We start from the raw sequence: 16,702 nt of genomic DNA on the forward strand, positions 1-16,702 counted from the left end.
TCTTGCCACAAAACCACGCGCGCTTTCTGTTTGTTTATTCAATAGCAGAGGAACGTCTCGCCAGAAACGCTCCGGTTTGCGAAGAGCCCGCCCTCCGACGGAGCGCCTCAGCTCCTCGTGGGAACGGACCATCTCCTGGTGGGAACAAAACCACGTTCAGGGTCGACCACGAAACTCAAAGGACTCCACCGGCAATGCTTCTCGATGTGAAAGCAAGGCATGGACTCTGGCGGTTTTCCCAGTCGTCGGAAGACATCGCCGTTCCCACCTTGGCCAGGCGGGAATGTGGTTTTTTGCGGTGAAAATCTACATAAGTTCCCAGGTTTAAAGCAAATGAACAAACAAGTTTCTCCATAGCTTGAATCCCAGAATGACAATTGCCATTTTCATATATCCGGAGTTACCGGTGGAGAAGAAACACCGTGGTGGCCACCCCAAGGAGCATCACGGCCAAGCCTGGTGCTACACGTGCTGCCACCTGCACCAAAAGAGGTCCGAGTCAGACCTCTTCCCATCACCCCCCCAAAACCAGCCCTAAGGCACTCCAACACCTGCCTTTGACCTTCTCCTCCTTCTTCCCAACCCTTCCTTGACCTGGAGGTGCCCACCTTCTAGAAGCTATTTGGAAAGCTCTGATGAAACGGGGCTAGCTTCTCAGGGAAAAAGCCTTCTCCTCTTCCCTCCTTCCAAGCAGCGTACAAAAACAATACCTTAATTTGGGAGAGGAGAAGGAAAGGGCAGCTAGTAAAGCTAATAGGGGAAAAAAATAAAAAATAATAATCCTCCAAAGGTGTTTGGGAAACGTTCATCAGAACGGCAAAAGGAGATGAAAAGCGGCGAGCGCCATTTCCATATTTATAACCCCGTGCTGCGGAGGACTCCAGCAGGCAGCAGCACGCTGGCGGCGTGGCTGGAGGAACCCAAAAAAACAGCAAAAAAATTCCAATTAATGCCAAGAATCAGAGCGGCTTCGCTGCAGTCGGGCCCGACGGCGGCTGCCCGGCTCCCACAGCTTTGCTGGGGAAATAACAAGGCAGATGAAAGCGGCTCAGCCGGAGAGCGCCGGCTTGCACGGCACTTTGAAGGCAGCAGATCGCAGAGGCGGCTTCCAGCGGGCTCGCGACGGCAGCTGCACCGGCACCCGCGTCCTCGCCGAGCCTGGCCGCCGACCGGAGCGCACCGAGAAGCCACCGGTTGACCACTGCTCCTAACTCCCTGCCTGCTCCCCGGAGCAAAACCGCTTCGGGGCAGGTAAATGGCGCGGAGCCGATTTCACAACAGACGTTGCCCAAAGCAGCTTGTTTGGGGACGAACGTTCTGTGAAGCAAAGCTTAAAAACAATAGAATCGCCTCGCTACCCAAAACCGTCCTTACCTTTGCAAGCCACGTTGTTCTCCGGCTCGTAACCGGCTTTGCACGTACAGCGGCCGATGGGGACCATCCACTCCCCGTCCCCGTTGCAGTACAGTTTGATGGGAACGTCCACCTCCTCGGCGTTGGGGATGCAAGTGCCGCGGGCAGTCACTAGAGAGGTGCTCTCCGCTCCCGTCATCGTCTCCGGGAAGATGGCGAAGTTCTGCACCACGCTGGGGCACTTCTTGAAGAAGACCCTGACGGACAGCAGAGACATACAAGCCCCATAGTCCTGGAAAGCCAGGTAAAAGCCATTGCGGGTCAGGGGCCCAAAACTTCTCACTTCTGTGTTCACCTTCATCAACCTGCCACCAAAGTCCACCTGGGAGAAGCTCTCGTCAGCAGCAATGGTGTCCACTTTGAGGTAGGGTGCCTCCGTCCAGAAGGCGGACTTCTTGGTGGCAATGACAGAGTCTGTCTCGTAGTAGTAGAGGTTGAAGGTCTCCTTGCAGGAGCCGGGGACGTTGGGGAGGCTGCTGCAGTCTCGCACAGTGAAGCGCATCTCGGTGTAGATGCGGTGAGCTCCACGCCGGTTGATGAATGTGGTGAGGAGCCAGTTGTTCTGGTTGGGCTCGAAGACGTTGCACACCTGGTAGGTACGGATGGTGTTGAGGTTTTCGTCGTAGCCACTGACTTCTTCCCACTGCAGAAAGGAGAAGGGAGAAGCGATGAGAGGGAGGAGGAGGGACCGGTGGTAGCCCCTGAGCCACGGAGGTGCTGCTCACCCCGCGCAGGGCAGGGCCGGAAGGAGAACCCCAAAGCCCCAGAGGGGACTAGAAACGCGGTCGTGGACGCACGACGCGATGCACGTGCAGAAACACCGCCTGGGCCAGCGCCAGAAGAAATCCTCACCCTCTTGCCCCTGCATGCCTCTCCCCATCGCTCCCAGCTGACGCTAAAACACCTTTCCCGAGTGGGCAACCGCCTCAGCTGCCCTGAGAAGACATAAAACCGGGAAGAAAGATGGTCCAGGCACCCGGAGGTGGGAGGGAAAGCAGCACGCGAGGCGACGGCTTCATTACGGCCCGGGCCAGCACGTGGGCTGCGGAGCAAGCGTGACCCCAGGTTCTCGGCACAACGGGATCGTTTCCCCCAGCAAAGAAAACCAACTAAATAAAACATTACTGCCGTGGGGAGGGAGAATATAGATTTGCAATTCGATTTATAGAAGGGCATTAATATAATCCAGGCTACAATTTCAATTAAGGGACAGCGGCAAACTGTGAATAGTCTGTGATGGCATTAGAGTCCTACAGACAGATTTACAACCTCATAATCCATTCATTTAAACTAATCCATGTTTACAGTCTCCTCATAACAGCATTATTCATATGGCAATCTTTAAGCAGCACTCTGAATATCATGCATAATTTCCAGGAGCGATGCTATAGCAGCGCTCACGCGTGTTTGCGCTTACGTGGGGGCGCAGCGGCAGGCGGGCGATGCCAACCTGCCCCGTCACGTCGCGTCCTCCCAAAGAGCTGACGCAGCACAACCTCACAGATTTTCGCCCTCTTCCGTTTTTCCATCAAACCACCACGTTCCTCACCCGCTCCCCAAGCTTCTCCCTTGTAGACCACAGCCCTGACGTAAGAAAACCGCAGGGTTTTATCGGGTTTTCAAAGCAGGGTCCTCCACCAAGCGCAGCAGAACGTTTGCTCCCCAGTTCACCTACTCGGCTCCGCTAAGTTTAAGCAAAGATCACAGCTCAAGGTCGCACGCTGTCGTTAAGTGACGTTTACCAAACCAGCAATAAAAACCTCACGCATCCAGCCGAGCGCCTCTCCCTTCTCATCCCACGCTGCAAAAACCCCTCTCCGCCCTGGCCGAGACGCGTGGATTCGATACCCTCCCATCGCCAGCCACCTTCTCACGCCAGAGAGCTGCAAGGTCCCCCCTGACCGAGGGGACCGCTATTGTTTCCCGTTCCCACCTGGGCTTTGCATTACAGCCCCATCATCCAATTAACACCTGACAACGAGCTCTCTCTAGGAACGACATGGAATGCCACTGGGAAAACCCCCATGGGGGTTTTGGGGCCGGATCCCGATGCTCCCTTGGGTTGAGCGCTCCTGCAAGCGGGCCCTGAAGAGCAGCAGGTCCCTGTGGCCGGAAAGCCCCACGGTGCCAGCGGCCGCTGCAATCAATGCTCTAACAGCAAACGCATCATTTTGATGAGATCCTACTAAATAATTCACGGGGAGATGGGGATTAAGACAATGTTCTTCTCCGTCTCTGCTGAGATTTAAAGCGTGGCCAGCGGGTGAGAGCAGAAGGAGAACCCACATCCCACCGGAGCCGGTCGCTGGGGACCACAGCCATGGCTGGCACCCGTGCCCCGGCATTAACACCCGCAGCCCCCCGACCCCTGGGGCGAACAGCCACTCGCGGGGCTCAGAGAGCCCAAAATTTGCTCTTGTGCACAGCCTGCACAGTCACGCCAACAGCGACCCCGGGGCCGGGCGAGGTGGCTCAGCAGAGCCCTGGACCTCCAGCCCCAAGAGAGACGAGAGGAGCCGGGGAGAAGGAGCTGACGCCCCAGCAGCCGCCGGGAGCCCCCCGCTCCACCTCTTCCCTCTGTTTATAGAGGGCTGCTGCTCTTCTCCCTCTCTTCTTCGCTTGTTCCTACGGTGCTCTGGCTCCTTGCTAAGCCCCAAAGCAAGGCCGCTAGCACACTCTCATTTTTGGATGGAGGAAGGTAGGGCAGAGCGGAAGCTTTTGGGTCCTTACCCTGGCTTTCAGCAGTTTGGGCTGAAAAAGAAACAGGGAGGCTGCTTTCGGGAACTGAAGACTAAAACCAAGAAAAGACCAACTACATTTGGGGTCTTCATTGACTCCAACACAAGCAGAAATCCTCACGTGGATCTTAGCATCTCTGCGCCAGGTTGCTCAGATGGGGCACGGTCTGCATCCCCCCCCGGCACCCGCACTCTGGACAAGCCTCACCCGAATATCGGCCATCGGCGCCGGACCGGCCAAGCAGCAGCCCAGATCTGCCCTCAGATGTTTTTTATGAACTATTAAAACGGGACAAATCCCAAATTCCAGCGCTGGAACCGGGCAGCTCAAAGACAGCTGGATGCCTGGAGCGAGAGGAAGACGTTGCTGGTGTCCAGCCTACTCCAAAACGCGCCTCGGCTGGGACCTGATGCCCGGGAGGGGGTCACTCCTGGAGTCCCAAATTCGCTTTAAGATGCTCCGCATCCACCCAACAAAGTGCCCGGCGCTACTGCAAAAAGCCCAGTCCGCGAGCAAGGGCACTTCGCAAGGGACGTCATGCTCTCCAACACGCGCTGCGGCCTAAAATAAAGGACTTGGTATTTTAAAATACTTTGTGGAAGATCTTATACGGGCTCCTGTAAAGGAGAAGACTCGCCAGCGAGTCTGAGAGGAGCGCGACAGAGCGCTAACGCCGGATCGCGGCACGGACAGGCTGAGGGCAGCCCGCGAGGCAGGGCCGGGGCTCAAGAGCCGGGATGCGCGGGGAGGGATGCCGGGATGCGGGCTGGGGAGAGGCTTCGCTCCGCAGAGGGCGAGACCGCCCTGCCTCCCGCCACAAGGTCCCCGCCAGCCTCGCACGGGCTTTCAGCGACAGCAGCTGCTGGCAGCTATTTATATCCCGTCTCCATCACCTGCACGCAGCCCCCCTGCACTTTGCCAGCAATTTATCCGGGCCCAGATTTTTTCCGAAGCAATCCAGCGGCAAAGCCCCGCATTTCAAGGGCCTCTGACGTGCCCGGAAGGGATTTCGTGCCCACTGCACGCGTAGTTCAGCTTCGGTGATGCTGTGCAACCTCATTTCTTTTGAGGACCTGGCCAAGCCAGTCGCACCCCATCAAAGGCGAGGGCTGGCATCCCTTCCCCTTCGGTGCCACGTCCCGACGGACCCCGCTGCCGTACCCGTCCCACCGCGATGCCCGTCCATCAGCTCGCATCCCCTCCCCGCCGCCGCTCCTCTCCCCCACCCCGGCTCCATCTCTCCCTCTCTCTGCCAGGGGAATGTGAGTCAGGTTATTTTATGCTTCCACTCCTCAAAGGCTCACATTATATAAAAAAGAAGTTTTAAGTGCCTCAGGGTGTTTTGTTCCTCATTACTTCATAAAAGTGACATTAATAGCCAGGGAAGAGCACTGCCGAGTGCAATTACGGATGATGTTCCAGGTATGAAAGCTGTTTTGAGCCTGCTAATGTTGCCTAATTACAAGTCTTTTGGCACAGGGAGAGGGAAGGCGCAAGCGGGGGAATGGAAAGCGGCGACGGGGCCGGACCCTTCGTCTGGGAGGAGGACAGGCAGGGCAGGAGAAAAGCTCCAATCTTTGCCGAGACCCCGGTTCGGGGAAGGGACGCTCAGCCCCGGGCCAGCCGGCACAGCGACGCCCTGGCCGCCCCGCGGGCACTGCTGCTCCCGCCGTCCCGGCTCCCCGCCGGCGTTTCGGGAGGAATAGCGTGAACCCCACGAGATCACGTAAGGAGCAGCCGGACGAGGGGCACTTACCCCCGAAGGAGGGTTGGCGGTCCAGCCCAGCTCGGCCGTCGCCGTCCGCGTATCCATCAAAGTTTCTGAGGAAACACAAGAAAAGGAAAGCAAACTAGTTACTCCCAGAGTTTCCGATGACGCAACGAGCGCAGGGCTACAGAAAAACGGTTCAGTTGTTTTCACGGAGCGAGCGTCCGACCCTGGGAGCTGCTCAGAAATGAAGCAGCGCGTGCCCGAACGCATCTAACGAACTGACGGTCGCTCTGCTCCGGAGCAGTCTCCGCAGGACGAGACTCTCTGCAAAGAGTCACGGCCCGAACCCAGCCCACGCTGCCACCTCTGACTCTCCCAAGCCTAGGAAAGGAAAAATAGCGTTACCAGCTACAAAAAAAAAAAAAAAAAAAAAAAATATTAAGGAGGATGCCGCGTTTCGTGGAGTCATTACATGCATGCCCAAAAGTGTCTAACCCGCGAGTCTGCACTGACTGCCTGGAAGCAGCACGAGGCTGGGGAACGGCTCCCAGCGCAGGCAGAGCCCCCCCGCCCCCCGGACGGGCTTTTCGGTGGGTCCCGTCCGACTCGCTCGCAGCTCCTTGCTCTGCTCCGCGAGGCTCGACATCCCGTTTTACGCACTACATCTGCCCGGTGCCCTGAGTTGTCGTTGCACACAGTTGTTATTTGTCAGGATGATTTCAAATGTGCAAATAAAAAATAAAAAAAAAAATAAATCACATTGTTGGAGCGATGTTCCTCTGCTGGGGGTCTTTTGATGGAGGATTTGGTGAGAAATATTTAAAAGCTGTAATACAGCTGACATTCGCCTACTTTTATTGTTAAAAAAAAAAAAAAAAACCAAACCAAAAACCAAACCACAAAACCAAAACACAACAAGGATAATAGTGAGAGCAACAACATATAGAAACAGATGGGAAAAATCCTCCAGGTTTTATTTATTTGTTCGCAGCGAGCAGACACGCAGATTCATTTCCTCGATTCCTGTGTCTCGACCAAACGGAGGAGGAGACGCACCGCCGGCGGCTGGCGTAGCTGAGCATCCCCCGTCCCTCCCCGTTCCTCCGCAGGTACTCACGCCGGCTTTGCAGCGCCGGCAAAACGGGCGCAAGCAGAGAAATCAAGGTCAGGAAATAAAAATCAGCCCAGGAATGTGAACCGGACTGCTGCTTTTAATCTCTCCGTGCCCGCTCCAGCAATCCCAAGCGGGAAACAAGACTCCTATCAGTCCTCCCACCCCTCCCTTTGCCGCTGCCCCGGGATGGGAAGCCGGAGGAGCGGGACCGGGAACTCCCCACCCTGCCACCGGCGATAAACTTTCCCCTCGCTCCCGAAATCGCCGCCGGAGCTGCCGACCCGGCCCGGCTCCAGGAGAGGTTAGCAGGGCTACGGAGGCGGGGAGAGCAAGGCAGCCCCCCGAGAGACGGAGGGACAAGGTGCTCAGGGAGCTTGCAAAGCCTTCTGCACCCCTAAGGGGTCCCGGGCTTGGGGGGGCTTCAAAGCCCACGGCCCGATGCTCCGTGCTTTGCCCAGCGCCCTTGGAGAGGAGACATTCCAGCCCCGGTCTGTGCGGGAACAGAAAAGCGTGGTGGCCTTCGTGCTCTCACGGCACGTGGGTTGCACGGCTTCAGTCCCCTTCTGTCGGCAGAAGCCGGCTAACAGCGACGCCTCCCCGCTGCACCCAACGGGGCTGGCGTCTCGTGCTCCACGCCTCCCCGAGTTTCCGCTCCCACCGCCACCAAACCTTCCCTCCCTTGCAAACAGCCCCGCGCCTCGTTCAGCGGTCATTAATCCTCGCTACGGCCCTTCAAATAAGCAGGCGGACGCGGCCGTGCATAAATCGATGGGAAGGCGGAAGCGAAAGGCTGCGCAAACATCTCCCGGTTCCCCTCCCGGCACGGCTACGCAGGGAGGGATGCTCCCAGAGCCCCGAAACCCTTGGTGTTCCTCCCCGCAGCAAGCGGGGCGTCCTCACGTCGCGCAGGGGAAACTGAGGCAGCGGAGCCTCCGCCCAGGGAGCGTGGCCGGGCTGGGACCCAGACCTGGCTCGTCCACCCTCTGCCGTAAAAAAGGAGACGCTCGAGTTACAGGAAAAACAATTCTTTCGAGGGTCTGCTCAGAAAGGATTTTCACTCCATCACCTCCCTCCCTGTTCCACGCGCCTGCAGCTTCCTTCCCTGGGTGGTTTGGTTGGGTTGGGTTTTGCTGGGGTTTTGGGAGGTTTTTTTTGATGCCGTGGCACAGGACGGTAGCACGCGAGGACTGGTTCTGCTCCGAGGTGGCATCCGCCGGGATCCCTCCCCAAAATCTCACCCCTTCCCCTCCTGCTCCCCCCGGAAAGGCTCCGCGCTTCGGAAACAGAGCGGGAAGGCGCAGCAGCAACGCCGGCGCGGCACGCAGCAGCTCCCGAAGCAGGAGGCTGCGAAATAACTAACTAACTAAATACATTCATAAATTGAGAAATAAATTAATAAATTGAAAAGAACCACAAAAAAAGCTTTCGGTGCGGAGGTTTCCCGAGTCCTGATGGGACCGCGTGGCCTGTGGCCAGGGAGGTCGTGGCGCTCGCAAAGTTTCCGCTGCAGATGCATAACTTGCGCTTCAACAGCTCCGTGGTTCCGAAGGAATTTGCAAACCAAAGGACCAAGAGGGCCGAGAGCCACCGCTACGCGCCTGACCCTCCCCAGACCATCTCCTGCCCCGACTCCGAAGGACGCTGCCACGGAGAAGAAGATCCGTAACCTGGCATAATAGTTTTGGGTTGGTTTTTTTTTTTTTTTCCAAACAATTAATAATAAGAAGAATTTTACGATGTGTTAAATCCCCCCCCTTTCAGCTCAAATTCCTGCCGAGCTCACGCAAACGCCGCGACTGCGGAGGTGCTGGCACCAGCACGCCTCTGCTGAGCGACTTCCCACGGACCCCTCCCTGCTATTTCCTTTTGGAAGAAACCATGGATTTCACCTCATTTTCTGGGACGTCCGAGTGAGCGACACCGTAACCCCGGGGCGGGGGGGAAACCCCGCGGGGACCTTTACGGCCGGGCCGGTCGGGGCTAAGGCTGCCGAGCACCCTCCTTCAGCCGGGGGGGTTTGCAAACACGGGCGCCTCTTGCCCCAACGCAGAGAAAGGGGGGACAGGATGGGGGTCCCAACGCTCACGTCTCCATCTCGGGGCTGCAAAATATCGCTCGGGGGGCGGGGGGGGACACACAGGGATCACCCCCCCCCAGCTATCCATCGCTGGGGAGCGGGCAAAGGAGGGACAGGCAGTAAAATCCCTTTGCTCTGCTAACAAGGGGATGGCTGCGGATCAGCGCCCGAGCGCCGTTAGCCCGGGGAAAAGCCGCGGGGACACCTCGCACCTCTCCTCCCGCCTGCCTCGTCCTGCTGCGAGGCCCAGTCCTCGTTATTTGGCACTGGGGATTAATTAACACACACCCCCCCCCCGCCCCAGACGTGTCGGCGCAGGGGTACACCGTCTCCCCGCGCCTCCCACATCCAGCATCATTAGCCACGCAGGGCGAACCCCGGACACGCTCGCTCGGAGAAGTTTTCGGGACCCGGAGGCGCTGACGGCAGCTGACCAGGCTGCGATGGCCGAAGCCCTCGTTAGGGAGAAGACGAACCCCGCTCCGACGAGCTGAGCTCTCTTAGAGTGAAGAATCTTCAGCTGTATACAGTAGATTTTCTTTAATGGACACATTACTTTAAACTAAGCCTTCGCCATCTGTTCCAGTCCCTAATTATCAATACAAAAACAAACGTCTACTCACAATTACACTCGTAACGAGTAAAGATGCCAGCAATTAGAATGCACCAGCCTCCTCGCCGCCGAGCAGCGCATCCATCTGTGATGGCACTCGCGCGATGCAGGCAGGGAGGACTCGCCGCCATCCCGGGCTCCCCGCACCCTCCCGGGCAGCGGCCAGAGCCGATGCCCGCGGCGGGATCAGCCACAGCTCGCAGGAGCAAAGGGTGGGCCGGCGCCATTCAAGCGGCGGGGCAGGAAAATAAGATATTTAGGGGGTGAGAACAGCCGGGCGCGGAGCACGGCAGCGCAGGAGCTGCCTTCGTTTCACACCAGCAAACGCCGGCTTGCCGACCACCCTTCCCACCAGGATTTAAGCCTCTTCCAGAAAAAAACCTTTCTGAACTACCCAAAACAAAGTGGAAATTATTTCCCAAAATCGCCAGCCTGAAACCCGTATTTCGGACCTCCCCAGCGTGACTTCTCCCCGGCTACGGGCAGAGAGAGATGGAGGCCAACCCGACCTGACCACGTTTTTTTCAACGGTCTGGAAAGAAAGATCTAACAATACATTTTTCTGCTCAGGGAGGCCACGAAGAAACTTCTACGAGTGCCGCGCTCCTCAATCGATGCCTCGGGGACACGGTCCCTCTCCCAGAGCAAGAAGCAGCAGCTCTCGCTCCTGCGAGAAGATAATGGCAGGAACCAGCCTAAGGCACTCGAAAGCAAATGCTTGGGCATATGCAGAGAGGCGCAGGCGTGTCTGAGACGACCAAGAGGAAAAAAAAAAGATAGAAATTAAGTAAAATAAGGAGAGAGAGGAGGCTTGGTAACAACAGATGGGGAGAGAGATTTGGAAGGGATGCCAGCTGCTGGAAACGAGCCCCCCGAGATGGACGGGGAGCCAGAGGTGCGAGTCGATGGCCGAACCTGCAGGAGGGGAGACGGGAGGGCACGCGTGGCCGTGCGGGGCTCGGGTCCGGAGGGGCAGAGGGTGCTCCGAGCGTGGGGTCTCCCCAGGCTCGTCCCGACGCGCCCTCCAGCAAAGCGCCGACGGGTCAGCGCGCAGTCCGGCCCCAGGGCCCGTCTCTGGGGCAGCCCCAGCCGCGCAGCACGACTTTCTGACGGGGAACGGCGGCAAGGCTTTTTCCGTACGCAAAGCACCCTATTTTCCCCTCTATCCCGTGCTCGTAAACGCCAAGCTTGCTTTCCTACACCCCCCCCTTTCCTCTCCCGAGCGCTTCAGCGAAATCAGCCCGAGGCAAGCGCACAGCTTGGGAAGCTTCTGTCCAAGTTTGGTGACATTACCAGAGAAAGGGAACAATAGAGAAACGGAGCCAAGACGCATTATTACCAAGACTAGTGCTAAATAACATTAACTGCTGTGATGCCACGAGCTCTGCCTTCCTGCGGTTGTCATGACTTCAAGACGGGCCCAGATCGCATCGTGGCTTTCATCACCGCTACCTATACGCACGTGGTCTCCATTGCGCCTCTCGATGTCAATGGAAAGAAAGTCCCGCAGGTGACTAATCTGATTTTAAGGGGAATAATCCGAGTTTCATTCTCACTATTCTCCCATAGATGAAGGAGCTCACACACCAGGAGGTTGCCCGAGAAGTTTCAGGTTGCTCTCCATGACCATGCTTCTGACCACGACACCCCACAAATGCCGTCCAGGTTCACCCGCGCGAGGTTTCGATATATCCAGAACTTCGGACTAAGCTGGGAAAAAAGCAGGAACACAAGAACCACGCGGCTCTGCCAAAAAAAAAAAAAAAAAATTAAAAAAAAGCCTCTTCTGCAGGGAGGACTCCCCGTCCAGCTCCTGCTCTTAATTGGGAGGGAACACCGCTGTTTGCCCCTCGTGCCGAGAAGGAGCCGGCGGCTGCGTGGTGTGAACCAACGCCGTGACATGTCCCGGACGGTTTAATTATGGCGCTGGAGAGGCGGGCAGGGTAAGAGCAGGATCGCCCTTCTCCCCTTTGATAAGCCTTGCTGCTCCTCTTAACGGTTTCCTGAGAGCATCGGCTTCCGAAAGAGCCGCTTACAGTATCTATACACTTTCAATCAAAAATATTACAGCAACAACTAATTATGTCCCATCGTTCCCATGGCTCTCTGCCTTTAATGGTGCATTTTGCTGCTACGGAATGACGGTGAAACGGCTCTGGAAGTGCATAACGAGCTCTCCCCATCAATCTCCCGCGGGTTTGTTATGAAGGATTACCCACCCAGTAACAAACCCAGGCGAGGAGGGAGAGGATGCGCCGAACAACAACAAAACAAGCCAACACGCGACATTTTCTGCCTGTATCTTAAAGGAAACCGCTGGTGCTTTGGGCTCTGTAGGAAGCTCTCGGGGGAGAGGAGCAGCCGCGCTCGCTCCGCAAAGACATCTCAGCCGTGACACGGCTATGCGCGGCCACCAGCCGGCACGAGAAGGTCTGCAGTGGCCAAAAAAACCCCAATTTTCGGCTGGAAAGGGAAAGAATTTATATATCTCAGCCGAGGACGAGCGTGCTGTGTCAATTTGTGACGGGATGCATTAAGCCGCGGCCGCACAGCACAGCCCCGGACCTCCTCCGGGATCTCCCGTCAATGGCATGGATTTCAGCGCGCAATGAAGATGCATCGCAGCAGGGCAGGCGATAACTTAATGAAGCTCAGATTTGGGGGTGTTTGCTCAGCAACTATATAACAACTTTATCAATAAACCGCTGCCTGCTGCGGCTGCGGGATGAAACGCTCTAATTACGAGCGGCAAGCACTATCCGTACCGGGACACGGTAAATTGAAATATGCCAGCTGATGTGACTGAAAGCGCCCAATAAAATACCTGCTTGAATTTTTGCAAGCGTACGTGCGTACTCATACGCACGGCCAACCCAGCGTATCAGGTAGCAGAAAAGCACAGGGAAAAAAAAAAAAAAAAAAAAAAAAAACCTCCACTGAACCCCACGCCCAACACAGGCTAAAAAAAAAAATTCAGGAGGTGATGTAAAGTGCGGACCATACGGACCAAGTCCCTGTTTACCAACACTCGCTGCTCCCTGCAGAGGAGCCCCAGCCCCAGCATCTCCCCTCGGTTTTCACACTCCGAAAGGGCTTGACCCAGCGCAGGTACGTGGTGTCGGACAAGCTCAGCCGGAGCCATACAATCCATTTATCATAATCCTACCGAGGAGAGATATAGTAAATCAAAGAGACAACCTGCCTGCAAATAAATTACAGGGGAGAGGGGGAGAGGAATAGAGGAAAAGAGAGAGAACTGCAGAGGGAGAGATAAGAGAGGGAAGGAAACGACAGAGAATTACCAAAAAAAAAGCGCGCATTATGGGGGAAAAAAAAGACAAAGGGGACCAAATCAAATATAAAGATAAGAGAGAGAAGATAGGGCTTTCGATACCTTTTGTTTTCCAAATTGCAAACCTATTTTAGAAAAATTGGGAATGAGTTTTAATCCACTGAGCTCAAAGCAGACGTTGGAGGCAACGGGAAAAAAATCTCAGGATGGCACGTTACAGGTGAGCCAACATTTTCCAAATACAAGGAGCTCATTTGCTCGCCCAGTGACAAAGTCAGTTCCGACATCACGTACAAAACCCGCGCGTGCTATACGCATAGATCGCGGCATATATGTAGGTATTTACATGGGCGCAGGTGCGTTTGGCAGCTCCAAGTCAAGCAACGCCAAGGGTTGAGAGAGAACTTCGGTGAACGCTCCAGCCCACCAAGACAGACCCAGCCATCCCAAAAACCCAGCTCCTCCACCACGCCACCGCCAGAGCAGCGATCCAGGGCTGTAAGACGACATGGCTATCTTTCAGGAGAACGTTTCCCAGAACAAATGTCACGATGCATTTAAATCCCCATCTTTGCCTTCTCGAGGCTGGGTTGCCAACAAGCATCACGGAACACCGCAGCCCGCCCCAAAAATTGCCATATGTCAAAGCTTGGCAGTTCCTCGTTTCATCCTCCAGAAGATGTCAAACAGGAACTTAGTCACCCAGGGATGGGCCGAGGCTTTCCCAGAAACCCTACCCTCCAAAAAGCTTGTAAGGCTGCCCAGGAGAAGCAGCACCTTCCAACTCGAGGTCCAGCTGGGTGGTGTGAGAAGGTCTGGCTTGAATGAGAGATTGCCTAGGCTGGGGAAGGGCAATCATCCGCTCTTCACCATCCAATGCTATCGCCAGCCAGGAGCACACGCCAAAGCAGGTGAAGGCTGTGAAGGTCAGGAGCCCGAGGACACGCTATCCCTTGTCACACAGTCAGGTTGCTTCGGCACGAGCTGGGCACAGCAGCCTCACACCACTGGACTTCTTGGATGGAGACCAGCTGGCTTGGACAACCATCTCACCAGCCAAGCGAGCGAGGAGGATCCAGTACCCCAAACCCATCGTACATCCCAGCAGGAGCACAGCACCTTAAGGGACGGCAGGGATAACCCAAACATCGGGGAGCGATGTCAACAGCTTCGTACCTTCTGCTACTTTTCTGTGGCTCAACAGCCATGCGCCAGCGTCGGCTGCACGTGGTGCGCTCAAGGCAGGTTGAATGGAAGCAAGCGAGCTCACCCAGGAGTAGGACATTCTGCCAGGAGCTCTTCTCTTGGGAAGAGAGGGCTTGATCTTCATCATGCTACGAGAAAGCAAGGAACCCCAAAAAAGGGGAAAATAAAGAAGGAAGAGCAGGGTTCGAGGTTGCGCAGACAAGGACCATGGAAGCCTAACGAGTTCAGTGGAACTGGGCTCCTCATCAGCCGGGATTCCCTCCGAAACGATAACCCCTAAATACAGAATTAGTCGACTGAGAAGACAGAGCTGCCATGAACACCAACAGCACCCGCAATTACAGGCGCTAGGATAAATTAAAGGGGTGCGCAGCCTTTCCGCCTGGATACGCACAGGACGTTTGCCCCCGGGATCGCAGGGGGACCTCCCCAGCAGCGTGCTCATACGCGATCGGCTACAAAGCCAAGGCAACCTTCAAGGCCGCCAGTGCGGAGGCAACGCTGGAGTCGGTGCAGTAAGTTTTGCTGAACTAAGGCACCAGACCCGTCCTCCCCTTTCCCTGCGGCTCTCCTTCCCGGCTGGATTTATTTTGCCTTATTCCGGGATAGCACTGCCTATGAGGAAAGCTCTCAAAAAATCAAAACATTTATCCTGCATTTCCCTACACGCCACCACTTACTTTAGAGATTCAGGATGAGTCACTGTTTTGGACCGTGTTCTCCAGAAAAGCTTCAAGCTCACTACAAAAACATGCATCTCATAGAGCCCTAAATCTAAAATGCCAGCCGTGCTGTCAAAGAGCCCTCACCACGAGAGATGCACCTGGCATCGTCCGGCTCCTATTTACTAGATCTTATTTTAAAATGTCAAAGGGATTCTGCATGAGCTACGAACATGACAGACTGCTCAGACAGCGAGCAAGCACCGTCGGGGGACTCGGGGGTTGGAGAACAGCATCTCCTCGCCCATGCGCGCCTCCTCCCAACACAGCCAAGTGCTTGGTGTTTCCCCCAGACACCAAAATTTGGGGAAGAAGCCTTTCGTTTTCACCCTGACAAAGCCCCAGGCTGCTGACAGCCGAAGCCAGAAACCAAATCCACCCCCCCCCAAAGTTAGAGGTTTGCGAAGAAAAACCCCACTCAAGCAACGAGCGAGCGCAGGGCGAGTTTGCCGGCACAGCCCCGGCGCAGAACAACTGCGGCCAGATTGATCCGTATGGGGTTTTTTAATGCAGCATCCGACACGTTCTGAAGCCTTCAGGGAGGCTGGCCAGTTATTTTCGAGCGTAAATAAGAACCCAACAAGAGCATTGCTGGTGCGAGGATGCATCCTGAAGATCCCCGGCTCGTGTGCTGTGGGTCTCGGGGAGGAGAGGGGGGAAAGGCAGGAGGGCGAGAGCAAAGCCACGCAGGGATGCTCTGGCTGGAGACGAGGCGCTCGACCCCGTCGACGGGAGCACAGCCGTCGAGGGGAGGAGGTGGAAATATTGAACCTCAAACGGAAGAAACTGCAAAAGCTCGTCGGCAAGCAGCTCCCCACACCGCCTCCCCTCCCGGCGCCGGCCGCCGCGCCGAGCATCGTCTCTCTGGTTTTTGCACCATCTGGAGCCAGCTCGCGAGTGCAAGTGAGGCAAAGAGCGCGAGAGGCAAAGGGAAATACATCTGTGCCGCCGCGGGAGCACGCGGGGCCGCCGGCAGCACGGGGGAGTCTCCGTCGGGACGCGGCCGGGATGGGGGAACGCTCTGCCCGCGTCCCCCGGGGATGCCTCGGCAGAGAGCCCCGTCGCCTGCCCAGCGCTCCCCGCTGCGAGGCTGTGCGTGTCGGAAAACTGGGGGGGAAGAGGGTCGGGCAAAGCCAGCAGGTCCCTTGCGAAGGGCCGCGCACCCCGTGAGCAGACCCCACATCCAAACGCAGCCTCCCAAAACGCCCTGCAAACCCATCCCTTGGCTCTCCCCGCTCTGCTTGGGACTTAGTTTTTCTTCTTCTTCATTTTCAGATTTGGTCAAACGGCCAGTGGCTGGGATCTCTAACTGTCCTGCATCCTCTCCTGAAAATTTTACTATCGATCTGAGCCATCTTCAGGTACGTAGGCACGCGACAGCTGGTCCGTTGAGTAAATAACAAAACGTGTTCGCCCCGATTTCCGAACGCCCGTTCACGCGAGGCGCTGTACCCGCTCTGACGATGCTAAACCCTCGCCTGAATCCGCCGGGAGCTACCAGCGACCGCTCCCCCCCCCACCTCGCAGGGCCGGCGGTCGCCCCTTTGGACGATGCCCTTCAAGGGGGTGCGTGGGGGGGGCTCGGGGACCGCTCTTCACCGGTTTTGGCGAACTGCTGCCTGCCTCCTTGGCTCCTGCCCGCGCAGAGGCAGCACCAGGGTCCTCCGTCCCAGCACGTCCCCCTTGCGCCAGGAGCCCTGGGATCCGTACTGTAGGAGAAGTAAAACAAGCGCTGCGCTAAGCCGACCTTACACCGCAAGGTTTTGCTCGGGACCGTGCTCACGCCAAGCTTTTCCCCGCAGGCTGCAGCGGCCG

General features: G+C 56.6%; 1 protein-coding gene across 2 annotated transcripts in view; it reads right to left on the minus strand.

The window, feature by feature from the left end:
• EPHB1 (EPH receptor B1) overlaps positions 1–16,702 on the minus strand; it is a 79,670-nt gene that overhangs the window by 46,958 nt on the left and 16,010 nt on the right. For both annotated transcript variants that reach the window (XM_054835293.1, XM_054835292.1), the window contains exons 2-3: positions 5,909–5,973; positions 1,375–2,056 (exon numbers count right to left, since the gene is read on the minus strand). In XM_054835293.1, the coding sequence (XP_054691268.1) occupies positions 1,375–2,056; positions 5,909–5,973 (747 nt within the window). The remainder of the gene's footprint in view (positions 1–1,374; positions 2,057–5,908; positions 5,974–16,702) is intronic.

This window comes from Grus americana, chromosome 9 (genome assembly GCF_028858705.1).
Source record: "Grus americana isolate bGruAme1 chromosome 9, bGruAme1.mat, whole genome shotgun sequence".
Taxonomy (NCBI): Eukaryota; Metazoa; Chordata; class Aves; order Gruiformes; family Gruidae; genus Grus; species Grus americana.